Genomic DNA, 16,606 nt, shown 5'->3' with positions numbered 1-16,606 from the left:
ATATGATTAAAGGTTATAGAGATTAAGTCAAACAAAGGCAAGTTGAGTTTGTTGCCGATGCACATCTACGCTGTTTGGTTTAATTGATATTTTTGTCATGTGTACCGGGGTACAGTGAAAAGCTTTTTTGTTGCGTGCTATCCAGTCAGCGGAAAAACAACACATGATTACAAATGAGCCATCCACCGTGTACAGGTACAGGATAAAGGGAATAACGTTGAGTCACTTTAGAGCAAGGTAAAGTCCGATTAAAGATAGTCCGAGGGTCTCCAATGAGGTAGATGATAGTTCAGGACCACTCACTAGTTGGTGATAGACGGTTTAGTTGCCAGATAACACCTGGGAAGAAACTGTTCCTGACAGCAACATAGACTTATCAAACACACAAAAATATAGATTACATATAAAATTTAGTAAATCCAAATTGATTAGTAGGGGTGTCAGTGGTTATGGGGCGAAGGCAAGAGAATGGGGTTGAGAGGGAAAGATAGATCAGCCATGATTGAATGGTGGTGTAGACTTGATGGGCCGAATGGCCTAATTCTGTTCCTATAATATATGAACTTCTGAGAAGTTGCCATGTATTGCATAATTTCAGCAACGAATAAAAGCCGCAAAGCTTTTTCTAAACTTAATCTTTAATGTTTTCATTAAATGTGCATGTAATGCTGCAACAAATAAGAATATAAATGTTCTTTTCCCAGTGCAAATGACAATTAAAAGCTCTTGGCTTTACTGTAAATTCTTACCACATCAGAGAAATGCTAAGGCGTTGAAGAGATTGTGCAAGGGGTGAACTTGAACGATGAGGGGCATTAGCTATGAGGACAGACTGGGGAACCTGGGGTTCTGATTCTGAAACAAAGTAAGGTGAGACATGAGACACAAGGAACAGCAGATGTTGGAATCTTGCGTGAAACACAAGTGTTGGAGTAACTCAGCCAGTTGGGCAGCATTTCTGGAGGACATGGGATAGGTGGCGTTTTGGGCTTGAACCCTTCATCAGAGTCTCAGAATATGTCTAGACCTGAAACTCAGGTTGGCAAATCTATGGAATTCATTGCCACAGACGGCTGTGGAGGCCAAGTCAATGGATATTTTTAAGGCAGAGATTGACAGATTCTTGATCAGTAAGGGTGTCAGGGGTTATGGGCTGAAGGCAGGAGAATGGGGTTGAGAGGGGAAGATAGATCGGCCATGATCGAACGGCAGAGTAGACTTGATGGGCCGAATGGCCTAATTCTGCTCCTAGAACTTATGAACTTATGAAACATTGCTTATGCATGGCCTCCAGAGATCCTGCCTGACCAGCTGAGTTGTTCTGGTACTTAAATTGAGACCGGATCCAATAAAATATTTAAAATCATGAGAGTACAGAAAAAGACTATCTATGTCCTATTTTGTGAAACTCATGAACCATAGAATAAAAGGTAGACAAAAATGCTGGATAAACTCAGCGGGTGGGGCAGCATCTATGGAGCGAAGGAATAGGTGATGTTTCGGGTCGAGACCCTTCTTCAGACCATTCCTTCGCTCCATAGATGCTGCCTCACCCTCCGAGTTCCCCCAGCATTTTTTTCTACCTTTGATTTTTCCAGCATCTGCAGTTTCTTCTTAACCATAGAATAAAGATGATTGGCAAGAAAAAAGACAACATAAGGATAAACTTTTGCACAGCAAGTGACTAGGCTCTGGAATGTACTGCTAACAGAGTAGCAAAGTAAGACTCAATAGTAACATTGAAAGGGAAAATGAAAAGAGAGAATTTGCAGGGAGTGGCACAGTCTGGGTTGCTCTTATGCAGACTTAATAAAATGTTGATGAGTCTGAGGAATTTGTCAACAGATACCATAATGTCTTGTGTTACATGAAATAAAAATTAATTGTGTTCTAACTTTTGGAAATGACCTCCATTTCCCAATGATCGTCAAGTTCTTGGTTGGTTCTTGGTTTCTTAGTTAAAGTGAGGAACGACTTGACTTAGCTAATTATTGACCATTTTATCAAACTGTCTTTTGCAGATTCCGGCAGTGGGAGACGGAGTGGACCACAGGGGAGAAATAAACCTCGCTATCAAGTACATCCCAGTTGGCACCCTCGGTAAACATAAACCTGAATGAATTTTCTTTTACTCAACCGCGCCAATTCCACATTATCCAGCTGACTCACGATTGTCTTTTGTTATCTCATATTTTCCACCTGTAATCTTTCATCGCCGTTTTACCAAGATATCTCTCTGTTCTGGCTTTCTATTGCCCACAAGAAGCTTTCCCACCTTTTCTGCAAACATGACTCATACCCAATGATTGTTCTTGACTTGCAGGCCAGGTGTGCAGATGCAGAAAAGAACAGCACAGTGTAGCTAAACATAGGCTAAAGGGGCTGTCCCACTTGGGCGACCTAGTTGGCAAGTTTAGAAGAGTTTAGGAGAGTTTGAAAAAATGTTATGCTGAAGACCTTCGACTATGTAGAAGATCTCCTTCGACTATGTTGAAGACTAGCTTTGACTAGCTACGACTAACTCCGGGAAAATCGGACACCAAATAGTGGAGAGTGAAGACGACCTCCTTCAATCTCCCTTTGACTATGATGAAGACTATCCACGACTACCTTCGACTACCCTCGACTACCTACGCCTACCTACTACAACTAAACCTACGAGTAAAAAAAGTATCGATTTTTTCCATGGCCACCTTTTTTACTCGCGGGCATTTTTCAACATGTTGAAAAAAATACGCCGCGACCTAGCGACACGGGGACCACTATCGAGCATGAAGGAGAGTTACGAAGACCTCCTACGACCTTGTGTCGACCATGCTGCGAGTGTGAGTCGAGGGCAAACTCGCCAGAACTCGCGGATTAGGTTGCCCAAGTGGGACATGCCCTTAAGTCTGAGAGTGCAATTTTGCACCCTTTTCCCAGTCTCATAGTAGGAGATTTCCTGTGGGAAATTCACCCCTCGTGTTCCAGTGAGATTTTGTTAGAATTAGAATTATGGTTCTTGCATAAAACTTCTACACATCCTGTACTTACCCCCCTTCCTATCCATCCTGTACTTCATCTCCATTCATCCTGCACTGATCCGCCCATTCATCCCATACTGACCCACCCTCCATTTACCCTGCACCGATCCTCCCCATCCATCCTGTAGTGAGCCCACCATTCATCCTGTACTGATCCCCTCATTCATCCTATACTGATCTCCCCATTCATCCTATACCGATCCCCTCATTCATCATGTACTGATTCCCCCATTCATCCTATACTGATCCCCATTCATCTTTTACTGACCCCCCATTCATCTTTTACTGATCCCCCCCATTCACCCTGTACTGAACCCCCCATTCATCCTGCACAGACCCTCCGATCCACACTGTACTGACCCTTCCCCTACCCATTCATCCTGTACTGATCCCCCCATCCATCCTGTACTGATCCCCCATTAAAAAAGAATGGGGGGAACAGTCTGAAGAAGGGTCTCAATAACGTTAATTCTGAAGTGGAAATGATGGAAACAGCATTTATCAATAATTTATTTTAAATGTGGTGCGTACAAACTGGGTATCTTCATTGCTGTTCACAACACGTACATCTAATCTGAATGTCCGGTAATGTGGCATTTTGACACCTTTAAACATATTACCAAAAGAACATTTGCTGCAGTTATGTCCTTTGGCCATCTCTTGTCAGTTAGTGTAATGTTTAACCTGTCAGATGGGTATAGTTGGTCTTAACAGCTATTATCATAAAATGCCTTTAGAAATTTCCTTGCAACCTGTATATTTTGTTATGGATAAATTATGTGGGATGCGAGAGTGTTTCTGTGCCAATAGCAATAACGACCCATGCTGTGGCCATGTCTTGGTAATTTTCGGTCCTTCACAGAAACCTGCTTGCATCAATCTGTAGTGTGCATGGTTAAGCATATATGTTACCATGGTCCAGAATTTATTGACACAGGTTGATCATAAGCTGAATAATCCAACCACATTTTTGTTTGGAAGTGGAAAGAACTAATAGAAATTATATTAATTGAAATGTGTAAAAAGAGTTGAGATACGGTATTATAATTTTGCTGCATGTCATTGTGGTATATATTATGTCTTGATTGGTGAATATGTTTATTTTGTCACTTTATTTGAAGCAAAAATAATATGTGAATGCTTCATTGAGCATAATTCCGACTGGTAACTACGCACTTCGTCCGAGCACATTATCGCACGCATCATGCAAACCGTCTTAAATGACCACCTAAACTGTCATTTGGCAACCTAAAAAGCTGCCTAGGTTGCCCGGCTGGCAACAGGGGGAAAAAATTAAGTGAGAGCCCTGAGTGTCAGGGCTGCCAACATTGGGCGAGAGTTGGGAGTGAGAAATTGCGAGAGACCAAGCAATATATACTTAAGCAATAATATTCTATTTAATGTTGTCCCCCTCCCATGGCCTTCCCATAGTACGGAGCTTTTGCATTTTTCAGCTTGAAATTGTGCAATCTGGTGCATACTTTTGGTGCGAGTCTTTTAATTTACATTTGAATGCAATATTTATGCTTTAAATTGGATTAGCTATGAATAAGGTTTGGCTAATTTACATTCCTAATTACATTCCACAGTTGAGCCCAGGCTCTGATCAACAGGTGCAGCACATGAATCATCTTAGTATATTCATGTATGGAAATCAGATTTATAATCAAGCACTTGGCCCTTGTTGACCAACCTGGGTCCCACTGCGCACCTGGTACTAGTCCTGACCCTGAGAAGTTGCATACCTTCTCTCATTCCTGATCCTGAGTCCAGCCATGCACCTGGCCCCCTATTCTACCCTGATCATAGCTGCTTACCTGCTTAGGTTCCCTGTGCTGGACGCTCCCATTGTCCCAGCTTTGACTGCACATCTAGTACTATTCCAGACCTTGACTCTGGATGCACACGGCCTTGCTCCTAGCCCCTCTGCACTGACAATATATCTGGCCCACACATAAAGCCACATATCTGACCCCCTGGACTTAACCTGTTACATTCAAGTACACAGGTACTTATCTAATGCGGGAATCTTTTGTGGGGCACTTCACAGACAAAATTTGCTACATCCATTAGGTTCCCTGTTATCTAACATGCTAGTTACTTTGTCAAATAAGTCAACAATTGGTTGAATACAATTTCTCATCCATAAAATTATACTTGCTCAGCTGTATAAGTATTCTGTTACCATTTCCTTCATTTTCTCAACAAACTGTCCTGAAGTCATTTTCACCACCAATATTTTCAGTATTTTGCTGTCTTCCTCTCAGTTGGGACTTTTCCGAAATGCAAAGTCAAATATCAATATATATTTACGCAATAATATTCTATTTAATGTGATCTTGAGAATACATAATATTTTCTGTGGTATTCATAACACAACAATGATAAAAATGTCTTTGTTTTGATTGCACCTACCAACATGCATACATTATTATATTACAGTTAATATGTACCGAGAACAAATGTTTGTTCCAATGCTCCCCATTCCCAATTAGTTTTACATTGAAGTGCTTGAAATCCATGTGAAGTTTAAATGGCATCAGAAAAATAAAACCTCCGGAATGGATGATATTCATTATGTGGTTGGTTGGAGTCAGTATTAGCACAATTATTATATTAAACTTTGAATCTTCAGATGTCCTGGTTCAAGCTAAAACTAAAGACAAATAATAGCCTCCTCACACATTCCCCTGCAAGTATCTCTGTAACTCCTTTAAAATATGCCCCTTCGTTGAACAAGCTCTTCAATATCGCATCTGAATCAGTTTCCATCTGATTTCACTCCTTGAGGATGTTCATCTACGTGTTCAATTAATAAAACAACGAGATTGGGGACATTTCTATTCAACCTGTCAAAGGAATTTGGGGGGTGGGGGGGTTAGAAATAGTCAGTGAGGTAACCAAACATAATAATTGAGTGGCAAATGACAATAGTGCTACCGTCCCAATATTTAACTGAAGGAAATAATGAGTTATCGGGGCTGTGTGTTGTGCCAGACATCCTGGCACCTTGCATGCCATTTTAATATTACACTTATCCCATTCCCCTGGATATACTGGATTAATAAATTAAGGTTTTGTCAACTAATTACAAATCAGGCTAATTACAAATCAATAACATTAGCCAACTCCGAAACATGAAGCGCTGAGCATTGGGATCCAGACATCTCCCCTGATTTCGCTAGCCCCAAGAGCAAAATGTAACTCTCTCTTGAAAACATCGTGAATTGGCCTCCACTGCCTTCTGTGGCAGAGAATTCCACAGATTCACAACTCTCTGGATGAAGAAAATTTGTCCTCATCTCAGTCCTAAATGGCCTACCCCTTATTCTTAAACTGTGAGCCCTGATTCTGAACTCCCCCAACATCGGGAACATTTTCCTTCAGTTACAGTAAGTGAAAATCTAGCAGGCAAGCAGGATGCTTTCTCCAACCACCCCCATTTGAAGGCCACTATCTTCCACTGCTTCTACCCAGTGCTTGGTACCTACTTCCAGCAGCCACTGGTTGTCCTCCAGGGTGCACCGAGCCGCAGCCTGGTCCACGCCGGTCACCAGGGCGAATTTGGCGCAGAGACTCTCACGGCAGCAGCGCAATGCTTCCGACGCCTCTGACAGCCCGGGACTCTTGCACTGAGGCTGCTCCATGGCCGGAGCTGCAGTGAGCGACTCGCCAGTCCGGCAAACACTCGCCAGCCCCGCTCCCCGTCCGCATCTGCCTCTGCTGCTGCCTCTGCTTCCATCCCTCCCTCCGCCCCGGCTCTCCACACCCACGACCAGGTTGCTCAGAACACAGCAGCGCCTCGTCCAAAGCCGGATATATTGAAACATGTCTAACCAAAAAAGTGGGTGTGCTGCAGCCACCCCAGCCCCCCTGGTTCCGCGGCCCATGTACCTCTCCTGCCACTCGCCGGCCCCGCTCATGTCAGCTGCTTCCCACAAATCCTTAAATTCCGACTGCCGCCGAGAGCAAGACATGCCCTTACTTGCTGCGTTGGGTGACACTCATTCACTGCCCGGTCTGTGTCTGTCAATGTAAATTTGCATGGGGACTATGGTTTGTAGGTGAGAGGTCAAGTGAGAATAACAGAGAATAAGAGTGCTGCAGTGTTGTCAACAGACGCACACACAAGCAGTTGATAGAGCGTGAGAAATTTGTGATCAGCGTGAGAGCGCGAGAATTGGGCGAAATGCGTGAGAGTTGGAAGCTCTGTAGTGTAATGGATTGCTCCATGGACCTGCACAGACTTGTTAGGACTTTTGTCTCCTTTCCACCTCTAGCCTTTGATACTTACTCCACCCATTTGTCAATCCAATCCTCCTCACATGCATCGATTTATCACTTATCTGTTGTGCTGCCCCCACTTCTCTTTTCCAGCTTTATTCCCACCCCTACTACAATCAGTGTGAATAAGGGTCCCAATCCGAACCGTCACCTGTCCATTCTCCTCCACTGATGGTGTCTGACCTGCTGAATTCCTCCAGCACTTTTTGTATTATATCAGTATCAGTGTTAATAGACAACAGGTGCAGGAATAGGCCATTCGGCCCTTCGAGCCAGCACCGCCATTCACTTTGATCATGGCTGATCATCCACAATCAGTACCCCCCCCCCCCCCCATTCCTGCCTTCTCACCATATTCCTTGACTCCGCTATCTTTAAGAGCTCTAACTAACTCTCCCTTGAAAGCATCCAGAGAACCGGCCTCCACTGCCTTCTGAGGCAGAGAATTCCACAGATTCACAACTCTCTGGGTGAAAAAGTATTTCCTCATCTCCTTTCTAAATGTCCTACCCCTTATACTTAAACTGTGGCCACTGGTTCTGCACTCCCCCAACATCAGGAACATGTTTCCTTCCTCTAGCATGTCCAATCCCTTAATAATCTTATATGTTTCAATAAGAACCCACTCATCCTTCTAAATTCCAGTGTATACAAGCCCAGCCGCTCCTTTCTTTCAACATATGACAGTCCAACCATCCCAGGAATTAACCTCGTGAACCTACGCTGCACTCCCTCAATAGCAAGAATGTCCTTCCTCAAATCTGGAGACAAAACTGCACACAATATTCCAGGTGTGGTCTCACCAGGGCCATGTATAACTGCAGAAGGACCTCTTTGCTCCTATACTCAACTCCTCTTGTTATGAAGACCAACATGCCACTAGCTTTCTTCACTGCCTGCTGTACCTGCATGCTGACTTTTAGTGACTGATGTACAAGGACACCCAGATCTCGTACTTCCCATTTTCCTAATTTGACACCATTCAGATAATAATCTGCCTTCCTGTTCTTGCCACCAAATTGGATAACCTCACATTTATCCACATTAAACTGCATCTGCAATGCATCTGCTCACTCACCCAACCTGTCCAAGTTACCCTGCATCCTCATAGCATCCTCCTCACAGTTCACACTGCCACCCAGCTTTGTGGTACCCTACTAGTCACTGCCTGCCATTCTGAAAGGGACTCGTTAATCCCCACTCTTTGTTTCCTGGCCATTTTCTCTCCATCTCAGTACTTTACCCCCTATACCATGTGTTCTAATTTTGCCCACTAATCTCCTATGTGGGACCTTATCAAATGCTTGCTGAAAGTCTAGGTACACTACATCCACTGGCTCTCCCTTGTCCATTTTCCTAGTTACATCCTAATAAAATTCCAGAAGATTAGTCAAGCATGATTTCCCCTTGATAAATCCATGCTGACTTGGACCGATCCAAATGTTTTCTGAAATCCAGTGTCTCCAAGCCCATTTCATCTTTTATAATTGACTCCAGCGTCTCCCCACCACCGATGTCAGGCTAACTGGTCCATAATTCCCTGTTTTCTCTCCCTCCTTTCTTAAAAAGTGGGATAACATTAGCTACCCTCCAATCCACAGGAACTGATCCAGAATCTATAGAACATTGGAAAATGATCACCAATGCATCCACAATTTCAAAAACCACCTCCTTAAGTACCCTGCAATGCAGACCACCAGGCCCTGGGGATTTATCAGCCTTCAGTCCCATCAGTCTACCCAACACCATTTCCTGCATAATGTCAATTTCCTTCAGTTCCTTCGTCACCCTAGGTCCTCTGGCCACTAGTACATCTGGGTGTTTGTTTGTGTCTTCCTTGGTGAAGACAGATCCGAAGTACCTGTTCAACTCATCTGCCATTTCCTTGTTCCCCATAATAAATTCACCTGTTTCTGTCTTCGAGGAACCCACATTTGGCTTAACTATTTTTTTCCTCTTCACATACCTAAATAAGCTTTTACTATCCTCCTTTATATTCTTGGCTAACTTACCTTCGCACCTTTTTTTTCTTCCCGTATTGCCTTTTTAGTTATCTTCTGTTGTTCTTTAAAAGTTTCCCAATCCTCAAGTTCAAGTGAGTTTATTGTCATGTGTCCCTGATAGGACATTGAGATTCTTGCTTTGCTTCAGCACACAGAACATAGGCATTTACTACAAAACAGATCAGTGTGTCCATATACCATTATATAAATATATACACACATGAATAAATAAAATGATAAAGTGCAAATAACAGATAATGGGTTATTAATAATCAGAGTTTTGTCCGAGCCAGGTTCAATAGCCTGATGGCTGTGGGGAAGTAGCTATTCCTGAACCTGGTCGTTGCAGTCTTCAGGCTCCTGTACCTTCTACCTGAAGGTAGCAGGGAGATGAGTGTGTGGCCAGGATGGTGTGGGTCTTTGATGATACTGCCAGCCTTTTTGAGGCAGCGACTGCGATAAATCCCCTCGATGAATCCTCTGGCTTCCTGCTCATTATTGTTATGTTATACTTTTTCTCTTTTATTTTTATACTGTCCTTGACTTCCCTTGTCAGCCACAGTCGCCTCTTACTCCCCTTAGAATCTTTCTTCCTCTTTGGAATGAACTGATACTGTACCTTCTGTATTGTTCCCAGAAATACCCCCCCCCCCCCCATTGTTGTTCCACTGCCATTCCTACTAGGGTCTCTTTCGAGTCAACTTTGGCCAGCTCCTTAGCTCCATAGTCCCCTTTGATCAACTGTAATACTGACACTTCCGATTTTCCCTTTAATTGTATATTAAATCTTATAATATTATGGTCACTACCTCCTAATGGTTCCTTTACCTTGAGTTCCCTTATCAAATCCAGTTCATTACACAGCACTAAATCCAGAATTGCCTTCTCCCTGGTAGGCTCCAGCACAAGCTGCTCTAACAATCCATCACGGAGGCACTCCACAAACTCCCTTTCCCAGTCTGCTGAAATCTCCCATAACCACCGTAGCATTACCTTTGTTAAATAACAATTTTAACTCTTGATTCAACTTGCGCCCTATATCCAGGCTGTTGTTTGGTGGCTTGTAGATAACCCCCATTAGGGTCTTTTTACCCTTACAATTCCTCAGATCTATCCATACTGACTCTACATCCCCCGTTTCAATGTCACCCCTTGCATGAGACTGAATTTCATTCCTTACTAACGGAGCTACCCCAACCCTTCTGCCCACCTGTCTGTCTTTTCGATAGGACGTATATCCCTGAATATTCAGTTCCCCGCGCTGGTCTTGCAGCCATGTCTCTGAAATTCCCACAACATCATACTTGCCAATCTCCAACTGAGCCTCAAGCTCGTCCACTTTATTTCTTATACTTCGCACATTCATATACAACACTTTAGCTTTGGTACACAAAAATCTGGAGAAACTCAGCGGGTGCAGCAGCATCTATGGAGCGAAGGAAATAGGCAACGTTTCGGGCCGAAACCCTTCTTCAGACTGATCGTGGGTGGGGGACAAGAAAGGAAAAAGGAGGAGGAGCCCGAAGGCTGGGGGATGGGAGGAGACAGCAGGGGGACTGAGGAAGGGGAGGAGATAGGAAGGACTAACAAAATTGGGAGAATCGCTGATCCTTCGCTCCATAGTTGCTGCTGCACCCGCTCCTTCGCTCCATAGATGCTGCTGCACCCGCTGAGTTTCTCCAGCTTTTTTGTGTACCTTCGATTTTCCAGCATCTGCAGTTCCTTCTTAAACACTTTAGCTTTGGTATTCACCTCCCCTCTCACTATTGCCCTTGGCCTTACTCTCTTATCCCTTTTCGAACTTTTCTTCCCATTAATTTGGGAGTCTTTTGTAACTTTTCCTGTATTCACTTCCCCATTAACTCCATCCTTATACTCCCAATTTGTCAACCCCTCCCCCCGCTATTTAGTTTAATCCCACACGTGTAGCACTGACAAACCTGCCTGCCAGAATGTTGGTCCCCTCCAGTTAAGGTGTGACCCGTGATCTAGGATACATCTAGGATACATTTTGTCCAGAATCCTGTTCTGGTTGATCGATGAGGAATTTGGACTGATCAAGGTAGAAGGCTAGGGATATGTTGGCATGCTTTTTCACTTCCTCCTAGTATAGCTTTAATTTTCAGGATGTTGAACAAATTAGAATTTGCATTGAAGAGATTGATTTTAGTTTTTTTTTTGTCGTTTATTAAGGCACTGGTGACCCACCTACTGGGGAGGTTCACATCTGGATGAAAAATGCCAGGGACCTGCTGCAGCTGCGACCATCCGGAGTGGACTCATTTGTGAAATGGTATTTCAACGGTTATGTCCACTATCATCGCAACGCTACTTGAAAGACAAAGTGCTGGAGCAACTCAGCAGGTCAGGCAGCATCTGTGGAGGGATTGGATAAGCGACAGGTAATGGAAGGGTTGGGACCCTTCTTCAAACGACCTGAACGAGGAAGGGTCCTGACATAAACGTGCCTGTCCATGCCCTCCACAGATGCTGCCTGACCTGTTGACTTACTCCAGCGCTTTGTATTTTGCTGCTTGTGTTGCTGCTACTTAAATGCCTACAAATATAGATTAGTTGGAATTTTTTAACCTATTTTAAGCTTGAATCCATGTAACATATACTCAATGTACCCTGCTATCCTTTGATTCTTTGTTCAATCGGAAAGGGTGTGAGGTTCTGTCTTCAAATTCCAGAGTGAGTTGTGTGTTTAGTTTAGAGATATAGCGTGGAAACAGGCCCTTCAGCCCACACCAACCAACGATCTCCAGACACTGGTTCTATCCTACACACTAGGGCCAAATTACAGAAGCCAATTAACCTGTAAACCTGCATGTCTTTGGAATGTGGAGCACCCGGAGAAAACCCAAGTGGTCACAGGGAGAACGTACAATAGACAATAGGTGCAGGAGTAGGCCATTCGGCCCTTCGAGCCAGCACCGCCATTCAATGCGATCATGGCTGATCATTCCCAATCAGTACCCCGTTCCTGCCTTTTCCCCATATCCCCTGATTCTGCTATTTTTAAGAGCCCTATCTAGCTCTCTCTTGAAAGCATCCAGAGAACCTGCCTCCACTGCCCTCTGAGGCAGAGAATTCCACAGACTCACCACTCTCTGTGAGGAAAAAGTGTTTCCTTGTCTCTGTTCTAAATGGCTTACTCCTTATTCTTAAACTGTGGCCCCTGGTTCTGGACTCCCCCAACATCGGGATCATGTTTCCTGCCTCTAGCATGTCCAAGCCCTTTACAATCTTATATGTTTCAATGAGAGACCCTCTCATCCTTTTAAACTCCAGAGTGTACAAGCCCAGCTGCTCCATTCTCTCAACATACGACAGTCCCGCCATCCCGGGAATTAACCTTGTAAACCTACGTTGCACTCCCTCAATAGCAAGAATGTCCTTCCTCAAATTAGGGGACCAAAACTGCACACAATACTCCAGGTATGGTCTCACTAGGGCTCAGTACAGCTGCAGAAGGACCTCTTTGCACCTATATTTGATTCCTCTTGTTATAAAGGCCAACAGGCCATTCGCTTTTTTCACTGCCTGCTGTACCTGCATGCATGTTTATACCTGTACAAACTCCATATAGACAGTCCCTATAGTCAGAATCAAACCCGGGTCTCTGGCGCTGTAAGTTCACAAGTTGACAAGTTATGGGAGTAGAATTAAGCCCATCAAGTCTACTCTGCCATTCAATCATGGCTGATCTCTGCCTCATAATCTCATTTTCCTGCCTTCTCCCCATAACCCTTGACACTCGTTCTAATCAAGAATCCGTCTATCTCTGCCTTGAGGCAGCAACTCTACCGCTGTTCCGCGATGCTGCCTCGTGGTATTTGGTTAATGTTATTCAATTGCCTCCCTCCTAGTTACGTGCTCCCTGACACAAGTAAGAAGAGCTACCAGAAGACCCGGATAGTGAAGAAGGACATCAATCCAACTTACAACCACACCATTGTATACGATGGCTTCAGAACAGAGGATCTCAAGGAAGCTTGTGTGGAGCTGACCGTTTGGGACCATGAGAAACTGAGTAATCAGTTTCTCGGTGGACTCCGGCTGGGTCTTGGTACAGGTAAATATTGATTGCACCGCCATCCATTCACTATCCTATCTCTCAGCATTCATTCACAAGGACCAGTGTTGAGTTTTGTACCTGTCCCACCATCTCAGATTATCATTTGTACCAAGCCAGACTTTAAAGCATCTCTTCACACCAAAAACAAGGACGCAAAGTGCTAGAGTAATTCAGCGGGTCAGGCAGCATCTGTAGAGGGAATGGCAGGTGATACGTCAGATCGGGACGTTTCCTCAGTGTAAAAAATGTTGAAGTGTTGGAGTAACTCAACCAGTCAGGCAGCATCTGTTGACAGAATTGACAGGTGACACTTTGGGTCGGGACCCTACTTTAGTGTTTAAAAAAACAAAACAAAATGCTGCAGTAACATAGAAACATAGAAAATAGATGCAGGAGTAGGCCATTCGGCCCTTCGAGCCTGCACCGCCATTCAATATGATCATGGCTGATCATCCAACTCAGTATCCTGTACCTGCCTTCTCCCCATACCCCCTGATCCTTTTAGCCACAAGGACCACATCTAACTCCCTCTTAAATCTAGCCAATGAACTGGCCTCAACTACCTTCTGTGGTAGAGAATTCTACAGATTCACCACTCTCTGTGTAAAAAATGATTTTCTCATCTCGGTCCTAAAAGACTTCCCTCTTATCCTTAAACTGTGACCCCTTGTTCTGGACTTCCCCAACATCGGAAATAATCTTCCTGCATCTAGCCTGTCCAACCCCTTAAGAATTTTGTAAGTTTCTATAAGATCCCGCCTCAATCTTCTAAATTCTCGCGAGTGCTAGCCGAGTCTATTCCAGTCTTTCGTCATATGAAAGTCCTGCCATCCCAGGAATCAGTCTGGTGAACCTTCTCTGTACTCCCTCTATGGCAAGACTCTCAGCGGGACAGGCAGCATCTCTGGAGAATGTGGATTGGTCACGTTTTTGTTTGAAACCCTTCTTCAGGCTGATTGTTGGGGAAGTGAGGGGTGTGGGGAAGAAACTTAGCAGAGAGGAGGGGCAGGACCAAGCAAGGCAGGTAATAGGTGAACACAGGTGAGGGGGGGGGGGGGTTGGGTTTGATAGGCAGATGGACCTTCCCACCCAAGCCCAGACACAGTCCAGGTCTAGTATGACGGTGGCAACAAGCCTTTCCATAGAACAGAGATTCAGATGGTGCATTTGCTATCTTGAAAATGTGCATGGCCCTGTTGTTAGAATTTCTGAACATGTATCGCTAATTCATCATGTGCTGTTGATGATAGTAAACCTTCAAATTTTAATGTCAATGTTTCCCAAGAAAAGTGCATTTATAATTTCTTAGCTTGTATATGCACATTTTACACAAAAGTATTCATGTTTGTCCTGCCGCTCCTTTGTATTTTAATTGCCTAATGGAGTCGAGATTTATTGGGCTGTGTTAATGCCATCTAGTGACTACAGTGCCATCTGTTGATGGATCGCAGCAAGACCGCTGCAGATTCCTTTCATCAGTGGGTGGTGTGCACAGAATGCTGATTTGCCAGGACTGCAGAAATCCAGAACAATTCCACATTGCCATCCCATATTGTTCGAAAAAACCATTACCATTTTGTTGATCATTCCACAAATAACAATTCATTTCAAAAAGAGTCTCCCCAGCCATTATCTATAAAATTAGATTATATTAAATTATATTCAGCTGGCACGGTGGCGCAGCGGTAGAGTTGCTGCCTCACAGCAGCAGAGACCCGGGTTCGATCCTGACTACGGGTGCTGTCTGTACGGAGTTTGTACGTTCTCCCCTTGACCTGTGTGGGTTTTCTCCAGGTGCTCAGGTCTCCTCCCACACTCCAAAGACGTTCAGGTTTGTAGGCTAATTGGCTGTAAACAAAATTGTAAATTGTCGCTAGTGTATGTAGGATAGTATTAGTGTGCGGGGATGACTGGTCGGTGCAGACTCTGTGGGCCAAAGGGCTTGTTTCTGTGCTGTATCTCTACACTAAACTAAACTAACATTTTATTTTTGCTACTCCTTGTGTAACTAGACGTGCCATTCTTGAAATAAGAGCAGGCTTAGTAGAGGGGAAAGTATAGGTGACAATAATGGATGGACTATTGGCCATCAACCAATACCAACATGCCCTGACTACAGTAGTCCTACCTGCCTGCATTTGGCCCATATGCCTCTCAACATATCCTATCATGTACTTGTCTAAATGTTTCTTAAATGTTACAATAGTACCTGCCTCAATTACTCCTCTGGCAACTTGTTCCATACACCTCCCACCCTCTGAGTGAAAAAGTTGCCCCTCGGGTTCCTATTAAATCTTGCCCCTCTCACCTTAAACATTTACCCTCTAGTTTTTGATTCCCCTACCCTGGGTAAAAATGTTCTTGGGATATTCTTCAGAGCACAGCTTAGAGTTGTAAGTGGGCCCTACTTTCACTACTCGCATTAGTCATGAGATTGTGACTTCAAATGGAGTTCATAAGTGATAGGAGCAGAATTAGGCCATTTGCCCCATCATGTCTACTTCACCATTCAATCATGGCTTACCTATTTTTCCCTCTCAACCTCATTCTCCTGTCTTTGCCCCATAACCCCTGACACCCGTACTAATCAAATGAAGAATGGTGCTGTGTGTGAGCTTGCTTGATATGATCCTGGTGATGGGACAAGCATTCATTGTAAAAGTTGATGTTTTAGTGGACGTATCTGGCCAGTGAGGTGAGCAGACCTTCACTACGTGCTCCTGTTTTGCAGGATATAGTTATGGGATCCCAGTGGAATGGATGGACTCTACCGAAGAAGAGGCGGCTCTCTGGCAAGAAATGATGTCCAATCCAAACGAGTGGATCCCAGGCTCGTTGGCACTTCGGTCTCGACTCGGTGGCAAGAAGCTTAAATGAAAGAGCACTTTGTGCAAAAAAAAAATGACATTTTAGGGTCTTAATTGCCAAAACAAAACACATATTAAATACTGATGTTGCACTTAGTGGGTTCAATAACACGAATCATGAGAAATGTTTCCAATATATTTTCCTTCTGATATGACTGAATTTATTCCCCTTTTATACTTGAACCTTAAATTCTATTTACGGAAACCCATTAAAATGCTCCCTGTTTCATTCTCCCTGTTATTGTAATATTTCAATAGTTATTTTCTCAGGAACTTTCTCCTTACTCATTATTTAATGCATTTCACCAGTTGGGCCTCTCTCTACTGAAAAGCCATCTCACAATCACA

At 43.9% G+C, this 16,606-nt stretch overlaps 1 protein-coding gene across 7 annotated transcripts in view; it reads left to right on the top strand.

The window, feature by feature from the left end:
- LOC116979153 (synaptotagmin-like protein 2) overlaps positions 1–16,354 on the top strand; it is an 86,913-nt gene extending 70,559 nt beyond the window's left edge. For all 7 annotated transcript variants that reach the window (XM_033030675.1, XM_033030679.1, XM_033030680.1 and 4 more), the window contains 4 exons: positions 2,022–2,100; positions 11,504–11,603; positions 13,183–13,388; positions 16,123–16,354. In XM_033030675.1, the coding sequence (XP_032886566.1) occupies positions 2,022–2,100; positions 11,504–11,603; positions 13,183–13,388; positions 16,123–16,268 (531 nt within the window). In that variant the 3' untranslated portion in view covers positions 16,269–16,354. The remainder of the gene's footprint in view (positions 1–2,021; positions 2,101–11,503; positions 11,604–13,182; positions 13,389–16,122) is intronic.
- The last annotated feature ends 252 nt before the right edge of the window (positions 16,355–16,606 follow it).

This window comes from Amblyraja radiata, chromosome 12, assembly GCF_010909765.2.
Source record: "Amblyraja radiata isolate CabotCenter1 chromosome 12, sAmbRad1.1.pri, whole genome shotgun sequence".
NCBI classification, from domain to species: domain Eukaryota; kingdom Metazoa; phylum Chordata; class Chondrichthyes; order Rajiformes; family Rajidae; genus Amblyraja; species Amblyraja radiata.
Note: the sequence above shows the minus strand (reverse complement) of the source record. Positions and strands in the feature narration are given on the sequence as shown.